Here is a 17,224-nt window from a genome sequence, read left to right as displayed (position 1 = left end):
CGCCGCCAGTGGCTCTGCGCAGGATTCTACTCCTCGTCCCAGCTGGAGGGATCCAGCACCGCGAGCATCTGCCGACCCCGAGCGGGGGACTCCCCAACTTCCACACGCGGGTCCGAGGGGAAGGAACGAGCCCACCCCATCGCACCCACCCCCGGTCCAGGTTTTCTTGCGCTGCTCTTAGAGCCTCCTTCCCCTCACACAGCCACTTCCTCGCTTTCCTTTTTTCCCCTCCACAACTGCTGCGTACAGCAGACATGAAGAACTACGTGTAAAAAACAGCTTTTCAGGGCATTTAGTTTCCTGAAGAACCAATATACACTCCCCCTTCTTCTTTTAGGGACAGACTAAGGGAGGAGAAGTCGTGTTGCACGAGAGGATAGAGAACGAAAAGGGAAAGCAGCGACAGTTGCTTGGAACCAACTTTAGTGAATTACAGCAATAATTTCATTACTGCATAAACTCTGTGGCCAACTGTGTCCCTAACCTTCCAGTGCTGAGCTTTGCTTCTTGAGAACTCTCACCTGCTTGTACTCCTTCAAAATTCTGTCAATCAGTCATAAACTTTGTGTGTACCATACTCCCATGACCACAGCAAGCACTTCTGTTTACAAAGTACCAGTTCAAATACTTCCAGAGGCCCAAGGGACAGCTTTGAAAGACATGGAAACTATTGCCTCCACATACATGTCACACTAGAGCTTATGGCCAAAAAAACATCCGTTCAGTGAAAAAAATACACTCTTTTACTTCAGCTGTCAGAGTGGCACTACAGGCAAACAGTAAACAGGGAGCTGCTTGTATTCTCTGCCTGCTCAGATGACTTTTTTCAAAACCATGTTACAACATCAGAAACAGGTGACAAAACAACTCAGAAAAGGGCCCAGAAAGGAAATGTATTTACAGTTTGAAGTATAAACACCACAGAACAGTACAGACCAGATCTATAATTAGGAAGCAGATCACACAGTTGTTTGGTTCAACTGCAGTTTGTGCCGGTTGACTGATTGGTATTGATACTGCAGAGGAAAGATTAGGCTTGTTGTGTAAATCTGTAGCTGGAACGTACAAAGGACTGTGTGTGACAAACACAACCATACCCTTAAAGAAAAATAAATGAAAGAGGAACAAATGAAAAAATTCAAATGTACTGCTAAGAAAAAGGAATCTCTGCAGTGTAAGAAGAGACAGAACCACTTCTGCCAACATCTCAACTGGGCAGTAAGTGAGCAGGTGCTTCAGGGCAGCTCCTTTAGAAAAACCTGCGCCAAGCTGGCATGCGAAGCATGAAGCGTTGTAAAATCAAAAGATTCTTTGAGGGATAAGAGATGAACAGATCTTTTGCAAGAAGCAGCTTTGACATTAAAACACATGGCAGAGCGAGATAAAGCACAGGTGTCACAAAGGCTGCGTACAAGGCTTGAGTGGGGGAAGAATTTAAGTTGCACAGTTTGGGTGCCAGATTAAATACGAAATTTTTTGGATGTCAAAGCGCAATCTCAGTGTCAATGTAAAAAAAGTCCTTGCAACACAGACACACAGTATTAGTATTGACAAATCTTTTCTTCTCACCACTCCTATCCTTGGCTGTATTTTTGCTGTGCATTGAGCTTCAACATTTCATGGTCAATGAATTTCACTTGAATTTCCATTCTTGTGCTTTACCAAGCTCACCATCTCCCTGGGAATGGGCTAGATAACAAATAACTGTAAGTAAAAATATTGCTGAGTTTCTACACTTTTTTTTAATAATGATCTATTAAATCTGAAAAGTCCTTTTCATCCAAATGCTGTCCCTTCTTTTCAAAACTATGTATTTCCAGTCTTATATGAGGCAGCGATCTGCAACAATGTTATTATTGCTTAATTTCAATCCTTCCCCTCCCTTGGAAGAAATGTTCTCCTTCTATAGTGACAAACCCACCTCTCCTTGGTTCACTTTAGCAGGGAGACAAAAGGACACTGCCTCGGGGTGACAGGATAGCATATTTGCAGCAGCTCCCGTATTTATGGCTGTATTTTCCACAGCTCACAAACCAAAATAACAACCTTTCCCACAGTGCAATTAAGGACTACATGTACAGAGGGAGAACCCACAGTAAGCCTGACTACAAGAAAATAAATACAGGAGCCAGAAAGAAGGACCAGAACCACATTTTCTTAGTATAAGATTTTTTTCATATATTACAAAATTACAGTTTCAATAAAGAAGTAGAAAAATAGGAAATTATTTGGAAAGAGCTTGCAAAATACAAGCACTTCTTCAAAAGGCATTAATTACCCAAACTACTACACATAAATGATCCAAACATTCAGTGGACTACTGGGACAGTCCCAATCAATATACTGAACACAGAGGTTGAAAAAAATGGAAAAGTATGTTTTTACTAAAAGGTCAATCTCAAACTGGTGAAAGCCAGGTCTCAGTTACCATTCTGGAATCCAGCTTCACTTGTGTCAGTATCATGTTCCTTAGGTAAGGGAAATAGAGAAAGGAGAAAAAAAAAAGAAACAAAATAATTTTAATAACAGGGCAGAAATGTCAGATTTTTCTCTTAACTAGACTATTTGAGAAACAGGGAACACTTGTGAGTAGAAACACCTGATCTGCCAATACGTTCCACACAGACTCTGAAGCATCAAATTTACTATAATGAATTATTTCAACACGGCACTACTCGTGAGTAACAAGGGGTTTACATCTACACTGGAGCATTAGCAAGCACTGTGAACATTCATGAGGGCACACCACTGTTACACAACGCACCGTTCATGAACTGTATTTAGCTGAAATTACCGAAACTACACTTGCATGTATTAATTCTCTGTCCTGGTTTCAACTGGGATAGAGCTAATTTTTCTTCTTAGTAGCTAGAATAGTGTTTCAGATTCAGTACAGGATTTGGTATGAGAAAGATATTGACAATACACTGATGTTTTTAGCTGTTGCTAAGAAATCAAGGACTTTTCAACTTCCCATGTCCTACCAGTGCTCAGGTACACAAGAAGCTGGGAGGGAGCACAGCCAGAGCAACAGATCCAAACTGGCCAATGGAATATTCCATATCCATAACATCATGCTCAGTCTATAGATGAGGGTTGGCCAGGAAGCTGCTCTCTCTCTTCCAGGATTGCAATTTCGGGGTTTTCTCTCCTCTGGGGTCACTAGCTAGGAATGGCATGGGCATTGGTCGATGGGTGCTGAGCAACTGCATTGTGCATCATTCGCTTGGATATTCTATTACTATCATTATTATTGTTATTATTTTATTTCAATTATTAAATTGTTTTCATCTCAACCTATGAGTCTCCTTACCTCTAACCCTTCAATTCTCTCCCCCATCCCCGGGCAGGGAAGGGTGAGCAAGTGGCTGTGTGGTGTCTGCCTGCCAACCAGGTTTAAACCACAACATCGCCCCAATCAAAATAAATGAGAGACTTAAATTGAGCGCTACACATTCTACACAGATCAACAGTCATAAGTACTCTGGATCACCCTTCACTGGTCTAATTTATTATACAACAAATATCTTAACACATCACCATACCTCTTGCCTGTGACAAGTGTAGCTGCTACAAGGATACAACCAGCCTCAGTGCTGATACTACCAACCATTCACTTGTAATTCTGTTATTAAAAATACCTGATTCAGTTTCTTAAACTCAACCACTTGGAAGAAGATGTGCTCCAGGATATGTTTGGCATCTTGCTTCTCCTTTGGGAGTTTACTTGTTACTCCCAGGATATCACCGCATTTTCGTATGTAAAACTCCAGGTCATCATCAGTACCTAAACAAGCATCCCAGAGAAGGTGCCAGTTGAATATCACACATACCCGTATCAGCCGGGCAAAAATGTACTATGAATCTCTGCTTGTTGTTGGTATTCTGGGAGGTTAAGTCCTATAACTAAGTTCAGTGGACTAGCCATGATGTATTCTTGCAGCTAGTACCTTCTCAAAATTTTTAGATTTAAAGACCTTAACATTTTAACTTCAAAGCACAAAAAGATGTGAAATAAATCAGCACGAGCGTGCAAGGTAATTTATGTGTGATACAGGAAACAGCAGGCAGAAACATAATAAAATGTAATGTAACAAACTAAATAAAATGTCATGGTACATAAAGTCCTGTTACAGTTTCCAAGGCCTTCCAATTTCTTGGCCCAGGATGAGAGCAGTGGATTCTCATAAACAAGGCCCATGTTTTAAAATTAAATAAAACAACAATTTTCCTCCAAAACCTTGGGACTTTATAAACGTGTAAATAATCAGTCTGCTCCGCTTACATTTGTTTGTAATCTCTGCAAGACGAGCTTTCTCAGAGGAAAAAGTTTCATCCAAGTCAAACAGCTCCAGAGGGGGAGGAGGCAATTCTCTGAAAGCAGGTGGAAAAACCTTGAAGAGAAGAATTAGCAAGGTTTATTGCCAAATATTTTTCTTATACTTTACAGATCTCTAAGACAATAGTTTAAGACTTAGATTGGACTTGAAGAAACCTTTTATATAGTCAAAAGCACCTCCAAAGACCACAGTACAAAGGTATACCTTTTAAAAAAATCTATTTATATTTTGTAAAAATAAGTGAATATTCCAGATGAGTTGAGTCACAAGTACGCCAGAATTATCACCTAGCATCACAACTAGACATACTGCATTTGCAGTTTGTTTTTAGTTTTGCTCCATAAGATCCAGGTGACAGCTGAGATAGCTGAGGTACTGAGCTCGCTGTTAACAGCTCATCTTGGAAACACATTCACATTAATTCTGGTAAGAGTGTTTTCTTCTTCATGCAGTCACCACCTACACCACAAGTTGTACTTGTGTTTTTAAAGGGCAGCACATGAGACACTACTTCCAGTTGCACCCCTGCAGCTGTAAAGATCCCAGTAATGCTTTCTCAGTGGCCAAGGTAAAGAAGGATGGAGCCATGATGGCAAAACTTAAGATACTCAAAGATGCCCACTTTTCAAAATAAGTTTGACACCACCATAGCTCGCATTGTTGCTGCCAGCTCAAATCTCTGCTGGTAAAAGTTTGGCCAGCCCTTGCTGTATAAAAGACCAACATTCCACTTTCTACTTCTCCAAAGGGTATGGGGATGGAAGAAGAGAGGGACAGACTGGCTCCTCCCCGGGCAGCAGTCAGTGCATTACTTACACCACCGCTGCTTTCTGCAATACCACATTCTGTTTTACAGCGAAGGCTGAACCAGCACCTCACAGGACTGGGAGCCACTACTCAGCTAAAGGCTTATATACACACAAGGCCTTCTGCTATAGTACCAGGTGCTACATTTTCAATCTCTGTTGATAAACATCAGAAGTGCAACTAAGTGCTCTTTGATAAAAGATGGTCCCTGTCTTTTTTTTTTTTTTTTTCTAAAGAACTATGGAAATGACACACAGAGGTTTTACATGAAACAGAAGGGTTCTCCATGCGCTGTATGGGCAAAGAGACTACTCACAGCTGGCTGGAGGACAGGTAGTGGAGTCTCAAACTGAGGCTGAATGAGTTGGAGGGGTTCATGTTTCACATTCAGCTGTTCATAAGCTCTGCAGCACAGAAAAAGACAAAGTATGAGAGAAGAAATGATACAACATCCATTTCCACTCGCAGGCTATAGAGATGAATTTTTATGAAGACACCAGGGTCAACATTATGCACAGTCATAGCATAAGAAAAACGGCATGTCTAATTTAAGGAGGAGACCAGAGAACTACGTTTCAGTAATAACTGACTTCTATAGCAAGCAAATTAGTTAAAATTATGACAGAGAAGAATAATGATAGCTGGATATATAAGATGATAAAAAAGGAAGTCACACCTCACTTCTTCAAGCAACTTTTAAAGGGATGGAAGTGCATGAAGAAAAAGTGATCCAGTTCAAAGAGAGCAGACTTGGGATTTCAAAAGGTTTTTCAGGAAGTCCATAACCAAAAGCTACTTAAAAAAAAATTATTTGTTATGAGATCAGAAGGGAGATTCCACTCTGAATTCACATCTAGTGAAAATACAAGGAATAGAGAGTAAGAAGAAAGGGTGTCCACAACAGTGGTTTCATGGAATCTGTGTTTTAAGGCTGCCACTATTCAACATGTTCATACATGATCCGGGTTAACAGATGATTTGAGAGGGACACAGCTGCTAGTGATACAAAAAGTGGTAAAACTGAGCAGCAGATAAACCTCAAGACACAGTTACCGGGAAATGCAAAGATGAATGAAATGCAGCTTCAGTAAATGCCAAGTAATTCAAAAGTGGTAAAACAACTAGCTCTCAGTTATCACTCCAGAAAGTACCCAACATCACTGCAGATAGCTCTACTAACAGTTCACTGAATAAACAGTAGTCAGAAAGAAAGGAAAAAACAACATCAGAAAGTACAGCTAAGACAAGAATCAAGAGAAAACATCACTGTCACACTGTACAAATCAATCTCTGGTACATCCATTTTCAGAATGCTGTCTACAGCTCAGTCCCTTCCGCTCTTAAGCAGACACAGTTAAGCACAAACAGAAAATGCAGAATACAGAATGGTTAAAATAAGTAAATAAATCACAGCTGCTGACTTGATAACTGAAGGGAGGGCAGTTGTATCCAGCTGGTAAAGGGATGTATCAAACAGCTTTGTGAAGTCTCTTGGGTTCTCATCTCCTTCTTGCAGACAGACTCGCAGCTGCTCAGACAGTGCGGCTGTATCTGGGAGCAGGGTATAGTCTGAAATCTGAACAACACACCGATACACACACCTATGATTTTAAAAGACCAACCCATTTACATAGTCTCTTTCTAGTTTATATCTCACCTAAAATCTCATCTAGAAATAATTATTTCACTCTTTACCAGGTATGACCCTTTGCAGTGCAGCTTACTAGATTAGTAAACTGTGCAAACTCTATTCTCTCAGCTGTAAAGCTACTCGCCACACGGACGTTGTACCTGGATTTCTGTTGTTCTTTTTATGCACACAGAGTATAGAATTTTATCACATATGGTATTTCCAAATAAAAATAACGTTTGCAGACATCAGTGAAAAAAACAACTAAAATTGATACAGAGGTTGATCCCTACTCATATACAGAAAATCTGCCTTCACTTCCTGCACGTTCCTCTAGGCTGAGGACTCAGAGCAAAGTGCAGACTCACTACACTGGAGCAGCAAATGATCTCATAAATACGGGCAAATTGGAAAGAGACTTTCACAAATGAAATCTGAAAATGAATAGCAGTCTAAGTCTGAGAGATACAATACCATTATTATTTATGCCTAATCCGTCTACTCGATCTTAGACCCTGTATAAAGGGTCTGAAACAACAACAGCATCCATCCAGCTGTTAACCTTTTTGTGCTAAATACTCAGTTTGCCAAAAGTGGTGCTGCTAGGTCACACGATTATTCACCTTCTGTGATGGATCTCTCTTACCTCAGGGTCCTCCATATCCATCTGGTTTAAATGGATATCCGATGTTGTGAGCCACTGGAAAAGCACATCCTGGAGAAGGGCAAAAATTAATCGATTTCTGGAAGGCCCAAGTCATCCTACATTAAGCTTAAACATTCGTATTAAATCTATTAAATAACATAGCATGAAAAAGAAGAAAAATATGGGTAACAAATATCTAGGGACAAAATAAAAACTTCATTTGTATTCACATATGGAAGCAATGAGCCATGGCAGTGAGCATACTCTGTATGAGGTGCATACTTTCAGGAACACCTCAGGAGGAAACTTCCCTTCCTGCACATAACAACGTTACACACCCCACTTTAGGAAGTGCATTACGATCTCCAGGTATCAGAAGCTATATGTGCAAAAGTTTATTATTAATCAGTAGCCATAATCAAGTACTAAAGAAACTAAGAAAAAGTAGTAAACAAAAAGAACCCCTACTTAATATTTACATATTAGTAACAATAAAGTGGTGAACAGAAGTAGGAAAAGCTTTTCAGAGTCCTGTAACATAAACTATATGCTTAAAAACTCCTTCCTGTTAGTTGTGCTCTAACAAATTCCTGAGGACGTTAGTATTGGGTTAGAATCTCCATACTGAATCCATTTCTTAGCTGCCCTGCTCTAAGATGAAGCTAGTGAGCTTGAAATGCTTTGTAAGTGCTGTGAAGATCCACTAAGGTGTTTTTTTAATAAAAACAAACCAAAACATACTTACCATGATCTTACTGTTTTCTTCTTTATCTAAATATTGATCACTGAACATGTGGGAAGATCCCAGCGCTGCCATCTTGCCACCTTGACTCTATCAACAAAGAATACAATACAGCAAAAATCCTTCCAAATCAGCGTTTGAGAGGCACCCCTTAATGCTAATTACAAAGTGATTTAAAGAAATAGGAAATTTTGGAATAAGTAGTGGCAAAAAGCAGTTTCAAACTTCGCAAGCTCACAAGAGTGCAGCAGCATTGTAAGCGTATATGCTTTTAAGGCTCATAAATTTTTTAAAAATACTGATCTGTATCTCATAAGAGTAGACAGACAATTGTCTGGCAATCAAAAAAAATAACAGTATCATCAACAACAGCTGCACCGAGGTTATTTTGGAGAAAAAGAACATTCTCTTTTCAATCAAGTATAAAAGAATTAAGTGAAATGAATGCATTATTAACTTTCTGCAACCCATTCTTCAGTGTTCAGAATGTAACCTAGAGGCCAGTGACATGTGTGCATGTCAATATAGCACATATTCATGTCAGGTAATGAGAGAAGAGTTTGGTAATTTTATTCTTTGTGAGATAAAATGCAAAATACACAGGTCATCATATTTTAATTTAGCTAAATTAAACATGCATGAAAATGCATTCATGAAATATCTTTGGAAGTCTTCTCTAAGATTACCCCTTAATCCTTCCACAGGGACATACGTAAGAAATAATAAGTTTTCAACAGAACAAGAAACCCTGTGACACTCCCTGCACTGACTGTGAAACTCACAGCATAATACAACCATGAATACTGCTGTAACTAATTTGAAGACACATCAAACAAAGCTCCAGTTTGTTTAACAAATTTCTTATGTTTCATACTCCATGTTTTGCCAGATTTTAACCTGAGTTCTACATGCTTTACCCACAATAGTGTAACTGGGTAGTAGCCTCTGCTCTTACCTTCCATTCCTTCACTTTGTGTTGCTATTCTTTACCATATCTCTTTTTCATTCCAAGAGATCTTGTTTTCCTTCTACCAAGTTTCTCTGCTTGAGACAACCTCTGTCTCTGGCTTCTCTTCTACCCTTGTGTCTATAACTTCCTTGATCCAGATCGGAAAAATTATGCCATCTATTTGACATTCATGTCATAGTATTACATCAAACAAAGAACTATCAGTTCCAGCTGTCAGAGAAGGGGAAGAGCACCTTTGGCCATAGGCTTGCCAAGCTGGTGAAGAAGGCTTTAAACTAAAGCTGCCGGGCCAGGGAAACCTCAATCCATCCCACTCCTACCAGTCTGATGCCAGTGCCAGCAACAGATGCCCAGAGCCTGGAGAGGGATCACAGGTCAGCAGGAGAGCACCTGAAGGGCAGCACAAAGGAATTCCAGCCACTCCAGCCAGTAAGTCGGCTTCATCAGGGCCCAGCTTAACTGCCTCTATGCAAACGCACGTAGCACGGGGAATAAACAAGAGGAGCTGGAGACGTGCACACGCCTGCAGGGCTACGATCTTCTTAGCATCACCACGGAGGTGTGGTGGGATGGCTCCTATGGCTGGAGTGTGGGAATGAAGGATGCAGGCTCTTTAGGAAGGACAGGCAGGGGACACGAGGAGGGGGGTCACCCTCTATGTCAGTGACCAGCTGGAGTGCAGGGACCTCTGCTTGGGGATGGATGAGGAGCTGACTGAGAGCTTATGGGTCAGGATTAAAGGGAAGGCAGGGAGAGGAGATGTTATAGTGGGCTCTGCTACAGGCCACTTGACCAGGAAGATCGAGTGGATGAGGCCCTCAATAGACCCACAGGAGCAGCCTCATGTTCACAAGCCCAGGTCCTCATGGGGGACTTCAACCACCCTGATATCCGTTAGAGGGGCAACACAGGGGGGCACAAGCAACCCAGGAGGTTCCTGGAATGCATTGATGATAACTTCCTTCTTCAAATGATAGAGTAGCCAATGAGGAGAGGTGCAATGCTGGACCTTGTTCTCATCAGCAAGGAGAGGCTGGTAGGGAATGTGAAGGTCAAGGGCAGCCTTGGCTGCAGGGACCATGACATGGTGGAGTTCAAGATCCTTAAGGCAGCGAGGAGGGTGCACAGCAAGGTCACTACCACAGATTTCAGGAGAGCAGACTTTGGCCTCTTCAGGGATCTGTTTGGCAGAGCAGCATGGGATAAAGCCCTGGAGGGAAGAGGGGCCCAAGAAATCTAGTTAACATTCAAGGACGACATCCTCCAAGCTCAGGACCAATGCATCCCAACAAAGAGGAAGTCAGGTAAGAACCCCAGCAGGCCTGCACAGATGAACAAGGAGCTCCTGGACAAACTCAAACACAAAAAGGAAGCCTACAGAGGGTGGAAGCAGGGACAGGTAGCCTGGGAGGAGTAGAGAGAGACTGTTCGAGCAGCCAGGAATCAGGTTAGGAAGGCCAAAGCTCTGACAGAATTAAATCTGGCCAGGAACATCAAGGGCAACAGAAAAGCTTCTTCAGGTACGTCGTGATAAGACTAGGGAAAACGTGGGCCCTCTCTGGAAGGAAACAGGAGACTTTGTTACTTGGTTACATGAAGAAGGCTGAGGTACTCAATGACTTTTCTGCCTCAGTCTTCACCAGTAAGTGCTCTAACCACACTGCCCAAGTCACAGAAGGCAAAGGCAAAGACTGGGCGTATGAAGAACTGCCCACGGTAGGAGATCAGGTTCAAGACAATCTAAGGAACCTGAAGGTGCCCAAGTCCATGGGACCTAATGAGATGCATCTGCAGGTCCTGAGAGAACTTGTGGATGAAGTGGCTCAGCCACTATCTGTCATAGGTGAGAAGTCCTGGCAGTCTGGTGAAGTTCCCGCTGACTGGAAAAGGAGAAACATAACCCCCATTTTTAAAAGGGGAAAAAATGAAGAACTGGGGAACTATGGGCCAGTCAGTCTCACCTCTGTGCCCCGCAAGATGGTGGAGCAGATCCTCCTGAAACTCTGCTAGGGCACATGGAAAATAAGGAGGCGATTGGTGACAGCCAACAGGGCTTCACTAAGGGCAAATGGTGCCTGACAAATTTGGTGGCCTTCTACGATGGGGTTACAGTGCTGGTGGATAAGGGGAGAGCAACAAACCTCATCTACTGGACTTGTGCAAAGCTTCTGACACTGTCCCACACAACATCCTTGTTGTCTCTAAACTGGAGAGACATGGATTTGATGGATGGACCACTCGGTGGATCAGGAATTGGCTGGATGGTCACACTCAAGAGAGTTGCGCTCAACAGCTCCATGTCCAAGTGGAGAGCGGTGACAAGTGGCGTCCTCAGGGGTCGGGGTTGGTACCGGTGCTGTTTAACATCTTGGTTGGTGACATGGACAGTGGGATCGAGGCACCCTCAGCAAGTTCACCGATGACATCAAGCTGTGTGGTGCGGTGACACGCTGGAGGGAAGGGATGTGCCATCCAGAGGGACCTGGACAGGCTGGAGAGGTGGGTCTTGTGAAAACCTCATGGAGTTCAACAAGGCCAAGTGCAAGGCCCTGTACATGGGTCGGGGCAATCCCAAGCACAAAGACAGGCTGGGACATGAGTGGATTGAGAGCAGCCCTGCAGAGGAGGACTTGGGGATGGAAAACTGCCTATGAGCCAGCAATGTGTGCTCACAGCCCAGAAAGCCAACCATGTCCTGGGCTGCATCAAGAGAAGTGTGGCCAGCAGGCCAAGGGAGGGGATTCTCCCCCTCTACTCCGCTCTCATGAGACCCCCCCTGCAGTGCTGTGTCCAGCTCTGGGGGCACCAACATCAGAAGGACACGGACCTGCTTGAGTGGCTCCAGAGGAGTCCACAAAGATGATGAGGGGGCTGGAGCACCTCCCCTGTGAGGACAGGCTGAGAGAGTTGGGCGTGTTCAGCCTGGAAAAGAAAAGGCTCCAGGGAGACGTTATAGCAGCCTCCCAGTACTTAAAGGGGGCTACAAGAAAGGTGAGAAGGGACTTTATATCAGGGGGTGTAGGGACAGGATGAGGGGTAACAGTGTTAAACTGAAAGAGGGTAGATTTAGATTAGATATAAGGAAGAAATTCTTTACCATGAGGGTGGTGAGACACTGGCACAGGTTGCCCAGAGCAGCTGTGGCTGCCCCCTCCCTGGAAGTGTTCAAGGCCAGGTTGGACGGGGTTTTGGACAACCTGGGCTAGTGGAAGGTGTCCCTGCCCATGGCAGGGGGGGTGGAACTGGATGATCTTTAAAGTCTCTTCCAACCCAAACCATTCTGTGATTCTGTGTGTAATGGTTTCCACTGCACAAGCCTATTACACTTCAGCAATCAACCCATCCAAAACACTTCATGGAGATGCAAGCAAATTATATGGATTTCACTTGCAGCATAATTAGTTGTTACAGTTCTTAGAAGAAAACTCTCCTCTCCATACCGATTAGGTGAAGCACACGGGACCCTACATAAAGGGGCAAGCACAGTCTTGAAACAAGAATGCCAACCAGCAAGGTTATAAACCCAGTAGAGTTAAGAAATCTAAGTTATATAAAGCCTTATATCACAAAAAGACAACTCTATCATTAATGCAAATAATTTCAGTATTATCATGGGTGCAGAATTAGGCATGAGTCTATGGATCCACTGGATCTATGTGCAAATACTGTGTGGGTGGAGGGATTTTATTATATGTTACTCTGACAGCTGCAGATAAAACACAAGCAGTAAGTGCACTTGTAAGTTCACTTCATGCTGCTGGATTGTCTTCAATTTACAGAGCTTATTTCAGCCACAACACTGGGGGATGAAGTTGGGCATCCTCAGAAAAAAACAAACCACCTTCCCAACAAAGATATCAAAAAAACCCACAGTAGTGTTAGAAACTCATCTACGTAGTAAAAATGTGTTAACGTGTTTACATTCACTAACTATATTAATCCTTTGTTTGTACCCATCAACTACTACTGGATTGCTGAATTTTTGTTTATAAATTAACAGGGCTGCATGGGTAAGATAACATATAAAAAAAATCTACTGGTTCCAAGGTGACAGTCCTCTTCCTTAACTCAACAGGGCATATTTATGAAGATAACAATAATCTTACTTACTATATGATCACTAAAACAGTGGGGAAAACCCCAGACTTTAAAGAATAACTAAAAATATCCATCTATCAACCAAACAAGTATATAATCTGTGCTGACCATCAAATTAATTCTTCCCTGAACTCCATGCAAAGACATTTCCCATCAAAGGAGGCAGGAGTCACTAGGTTCATCTGCAGTTTGCAGATGCATCAAGAAATAGAATTGGGTTTGTGAGTACTCCCAGAAAAAGCACTCACAATTTTTATGTGGGGTAGGGGGAGAATGCGTGTTTTTTTACATGCAGAATCATACCTCATGCTGATAGAAAGCAAGAATAGGCCTGTTGAGTGGGAAGCAGACAGATCCTGTTGAGAGAATAGCCACTGCTGGTTTCATCACATTCAGTGTGGCACCAAATGGATACACAAACGTGAGAGCTCTGCAGGAAATACAGAAACTCCGTAAGTACCTGCATGTATTGGGTAGGCTGGACATACTTATAAAACTCAGTCTGAATGCCTAAAGTGCAAACTGTAATTATGCACCGGTGGTGGAATGCTTTCAAACATTCGGATCACTGTAACGACATTTCAGTCTCTTTCTACAAGTTTTTCCAGGTTGACAATTTGTCTTAAGTAAGGAACAAAGAACACTCTTGATCTCTGTTTGCACACTCCTGTATCTGAGAGAAGGGTAGGGGTATTTAACTTACAGATGAATATATATTCTGGAACAAAACTACATAAATTGTTTTTACACTTACGTTTTTCCTTGTAATCAACTGCATGGTCATTTATTATCTAAAACTAGCTGCAAGGAAGAGTACAAACATTTATAGTTGTTTACAAAAAAGCTGTATTCTTCTCAATGCCTTTTCACTCCTCTGCAGTACAGAGGAATGGAAAGCTAAAAATTGCAGTGTGTCTATCTTACCCTGGATTAAGACTCTTTAAAAAGATGCCTGCAGCGACTACACACCATCTAGAGGTTATTCATACATACATTGTTTAATCAAATTCAAATCCACAGACTAGGGGCAAAAAAAATTTGGTAGGAGAGTAGTAATTCCTTTCAAAACCTATCACTCCTGCTCTTTCATGGGTTATCAAGCACTACTAAACAGACTGTGTTTTCCAGATGTAACCTTGAGGACCAAGAAGCTGACATAAGAAATATATTAGAAAACTTCAAGACAAGAACATACTCCTGCTAGATTACACACCTGCTAATTCCAAGTTTTTCTAAATAGTTTCACATCAGCTTCCTCAAAGAAAAACACTTACTGTGCGTCATTTCCACTTCCATCTTCATCTGTTGTCTCAAGCACTGTTTTTCTTGCAGCTTCACTGATTCCCCTACAAGATGGTAAAAAGTAAAACTTACTGAAAACAATACAGATTATAAGAGTCAATGTAAAGATTTATATACTCCAAATATTTACCTATTCAAAACTCCATCAGAAATAAGTGCTTCTTTTGGGTGGTGGTACTTGTAATATACATTTCGTACTACAGCATCTTGAAGAAAGGAAAAAATAAAGAAATTCACATCTTAGCTGATCAGTGTGCTAGAAATAGTAATGAAAAGTGAGTTTAGCCCTTGGATTCCTGAGTGTTTGCTTCTAACACCACAAAGCTGGCACGTGGCTCCCAAAAGAATTCAAATCAGCCTTCACTACCATTTCCTTTTGGACATATACATTTAGAATAGGAATATATTTGCAAGTTCAAATAAAAATATGAAAAATAAGCACATCCCCGTGTCTTCTGCAAAGCAGAAGAGGCAAAAGGATAATCCAGTTAAAAGAATATGTATCAAGTTTTACAAGCTCAAAAGCGTGATGAATCGAATATTGTTGATGCAAAAAAAAGCATAGTCTAGAAATGCCACCAAAGATACTAAAAATATTTTACGTACACTGAGACACAGTTGTTTCGGTGGGTTTTTTTTACGGTGGCAGTACAAAACCTAATGAATGGCATTTTATTGGTCTGCTAAAGAAAAGTGCCACTGTTCATTCAGGGTGAGCATGAAATGATTCAATCCATTAAAAGGCATGGAAAAATGTTTTAAATGACAGGCTTTTTAACGAAGAAATGTCACTAGAATTAACTTTTGTTACTAAATACCATTAAAACTAAAAACTACAGCAAAGGAACGGAGATAGTTATGTTGTTGTCAGGTACTCTGCGCATGGAGAGCCCTGAGTGTGCTCCAGTATTACACCATCGTGTGCATGTAGATTTCCAGAAAAACACACCTCTTAGGCCAAAAGCTACTTTGTGACAGGGATCTGCTCAGCTTATATCTACAAAGGCTGAATCTGCACTTTAGATTTTGCTGAAAATAGATGAATAAAAGGTATCAGTGAGCCCCATTACCATTATTGAAAACGATCCCATATTCTTCTAACAAAAAGTTAATATTTGTGCCATATCGGGACTCCCCGCCTTCTCTTAGCATCACCAGGATGGCTCCACCATCCTCCAGGAATTTCTTCAGAACTGAAAACTAGAAGACAACAAAGATCCAGAAAAAACACATGTGAAAGAAGCTACACACAGGACTGCAGGAGGTTATACTGAGATGAGGGAAGGTGAGTGATTCTTATTACTTGCAATGAACTTGATCCTATGAGAAAAGCATTAAAATTTCCATTTGTGTAAATTCATTTGAAGAACTGCTATTCAAAGTCTTCTGTGTTGCTGTTTTCTATTTCACATTAAGGAAATCTTAAAACATAACCAATTTGCAAACAATTATTGACTTCTTACCTCAGCAGCACTGAACTTTTCTCTTGGCCCTGCTGTAATCCACAATTTTACCCCAAACAGTTTCTCAGAAGTGATCTCATCTTTTAAGCTATGAATAGATTAATAGAGACATGTTATTCTTGGATATAGTCCTAAGCCACAACTTTTTTCTCTTTTTTTTTTTTTTTTTTTAAAAGGTCTGGCAAATAAACATAAAGCAAATCACTCCAGTCACTTCACATCCTTTTATCTGGGTTTAAAGTTGACATCTCAAGCAAAACTAATCCTTACAAATTGTAGCCCAGTAAATAGTAAAGCCCCTCTACAAAGGTACTGTGGCAGATCCAGAGCTGGTATAAACCACCACAGCTGCTATTAAACTTTGCACCTGATGAGCTTCTGCTTATTCTTTTTTTGTTGTCCTCTAGACACATTCTGCAATGGACAGATAGGCAATACCATATGCACAACGGCTGGTTTCTTTTTATCCCAAATTCTCAAACAAGAAAAGACTCAAAGGAGTTGAATTTCATCCTTATAATTTACGCTCTCTCTCTTCTGTAGGTAAGATATCTAGAAGCTCCAAAGACAGCTATGCACAGCATCGACACTGAAATTACAGCTAACGCCACAGCGCAACCAATGCGGAAAGGAGATCCTGCCTTACGATACACATCCCCAAAGAGCACTCGGGGATTCAGTGTGGACCAGACGCAAATTTCAGGATGTCTCCAGGGCCTGCAGGTGCCCCGGGCTGCCCAGCGGTGAGGGGGAGGCGGGGGACGAGGCGGGCCCGCGGCCTGGGCAGGCCGAGAGAAGCCTCTTCTCCCGCGGCTGCGAGAAACCCCCGCGGGCCTCCGGTCCTGCCCGCCACGGGCCCTCACACCACAGAATGGCGGCTTCTCTCCCGCGCCAGCGCTCCGAAAAAAAAAGCCGCCAAGTTACTGAGAGCGCTGCTCCTCACCTCTGTATCTTCCAGTTACCGCGGAGCCTTTTCCGCAGGGATTTGTAGCTGCTGGCGAGAGTGAACGTCTCCCCTTTGGATGCGTTGAAGACGATGGCGTTCCGCAGGCCCCTCTCCATAGGGTCACCCGGGGCTGCCGCAGGACGCCAGCTCTCGGGACGTGAGGCGACCCTCCAGCGCCCCTGCTCCCCGCCGGTACCCCGGGGGGTGTGGGGGGGGGGCTCCCCGCCGCGGCGGCGAGCGGGGACGGCAGCCGTTCCCCCGGCGCGCGCCGCCTAGCAAC

General features: G+C 42.4%; 2 protein-coding genes across 4 annotated transcripts in view; both read right to left on the bottom strand.

Moving 5' to 3' along the window:
- MYBL2 (MYB proto-oncogene like 2) overlaps positions 1 to 1,633 on the bottom strand; it is a 20,664-nt gene extending 19,031 nt beyond the window's left edge. The window contains exon 1 of the mRNA XM_074842903.1: positions 1,570 to 1,633. The gene's annotated coding sequence lies outside the window, so the exon portion shown is untranslated. The remainder of the gene's footprint in view (positions 1 to 1,569) is intronic.
- IFT52 (intraflagellar transport 52) lies at positions 878 to 17,224 on the bottom strand. Of its 3 annotated transcripts, none has more exons than XM_074842905.1 (14): positions 16,942 to 17,224; positions 15,999 to 16,086; positions 15,606 to 15,735; positions 14,666 to 14,741; positions 14,508 to 14,579; positions 13,537 to 13,663; positions 8,169 to 8,255; positions 7,424 to 7,492; positions 6,569 to 6,723; positions 5,464 to 5,551; positions 4,286 to 4,394; positions 3,642 to 3,787; positions 2,429 to 2,468; positions 878 to 1,704 (listed from the first exon to the last, which is right to left on the bottom strand). In XM_074842905.1, exons 1-14 carry the CDS (start codon positions 17,058 to 17,060, stop codon positions 1,634 to 1,636), a joined length of 1,377 nt encoding a protein of 458 aa, XP_074699006.1. In that variant the 5' UTR covers positions 17,061 to 17,224; the 3' UTR covers positions 878 to 1,633. The 3 variants fall into 3 exon arrangements, with proteins under 3 accessions (XP_074699006.1, XP_074699007.1, XP_074699008.1); XM_074842906.1 differs by having other exon boundaries at positions 878 to 1,689; XM_074842907.1 differs by lacking the exon at positions 15,999 to 16,086 and having other exon boundaries at positions 16,942 to 17,046.

Source organism: Strix aluco, chromosome 17, assembly GCF_031877795.1.
Source record: "Strix aluco isolate bStrAlu1 chromosome 17, bStrAlu1.hap1, whole genome shotgun sequence".
Taxonomy (NCBI): domain Eukaryota; kingdom Metazoa; phylum Chordata; class Aves; order Strigiformes; family Strigidae; genus Strix; species Strix aluco.
This window is presented reverse-complemented; position numbering and strand designations above follow the sequence as displayed.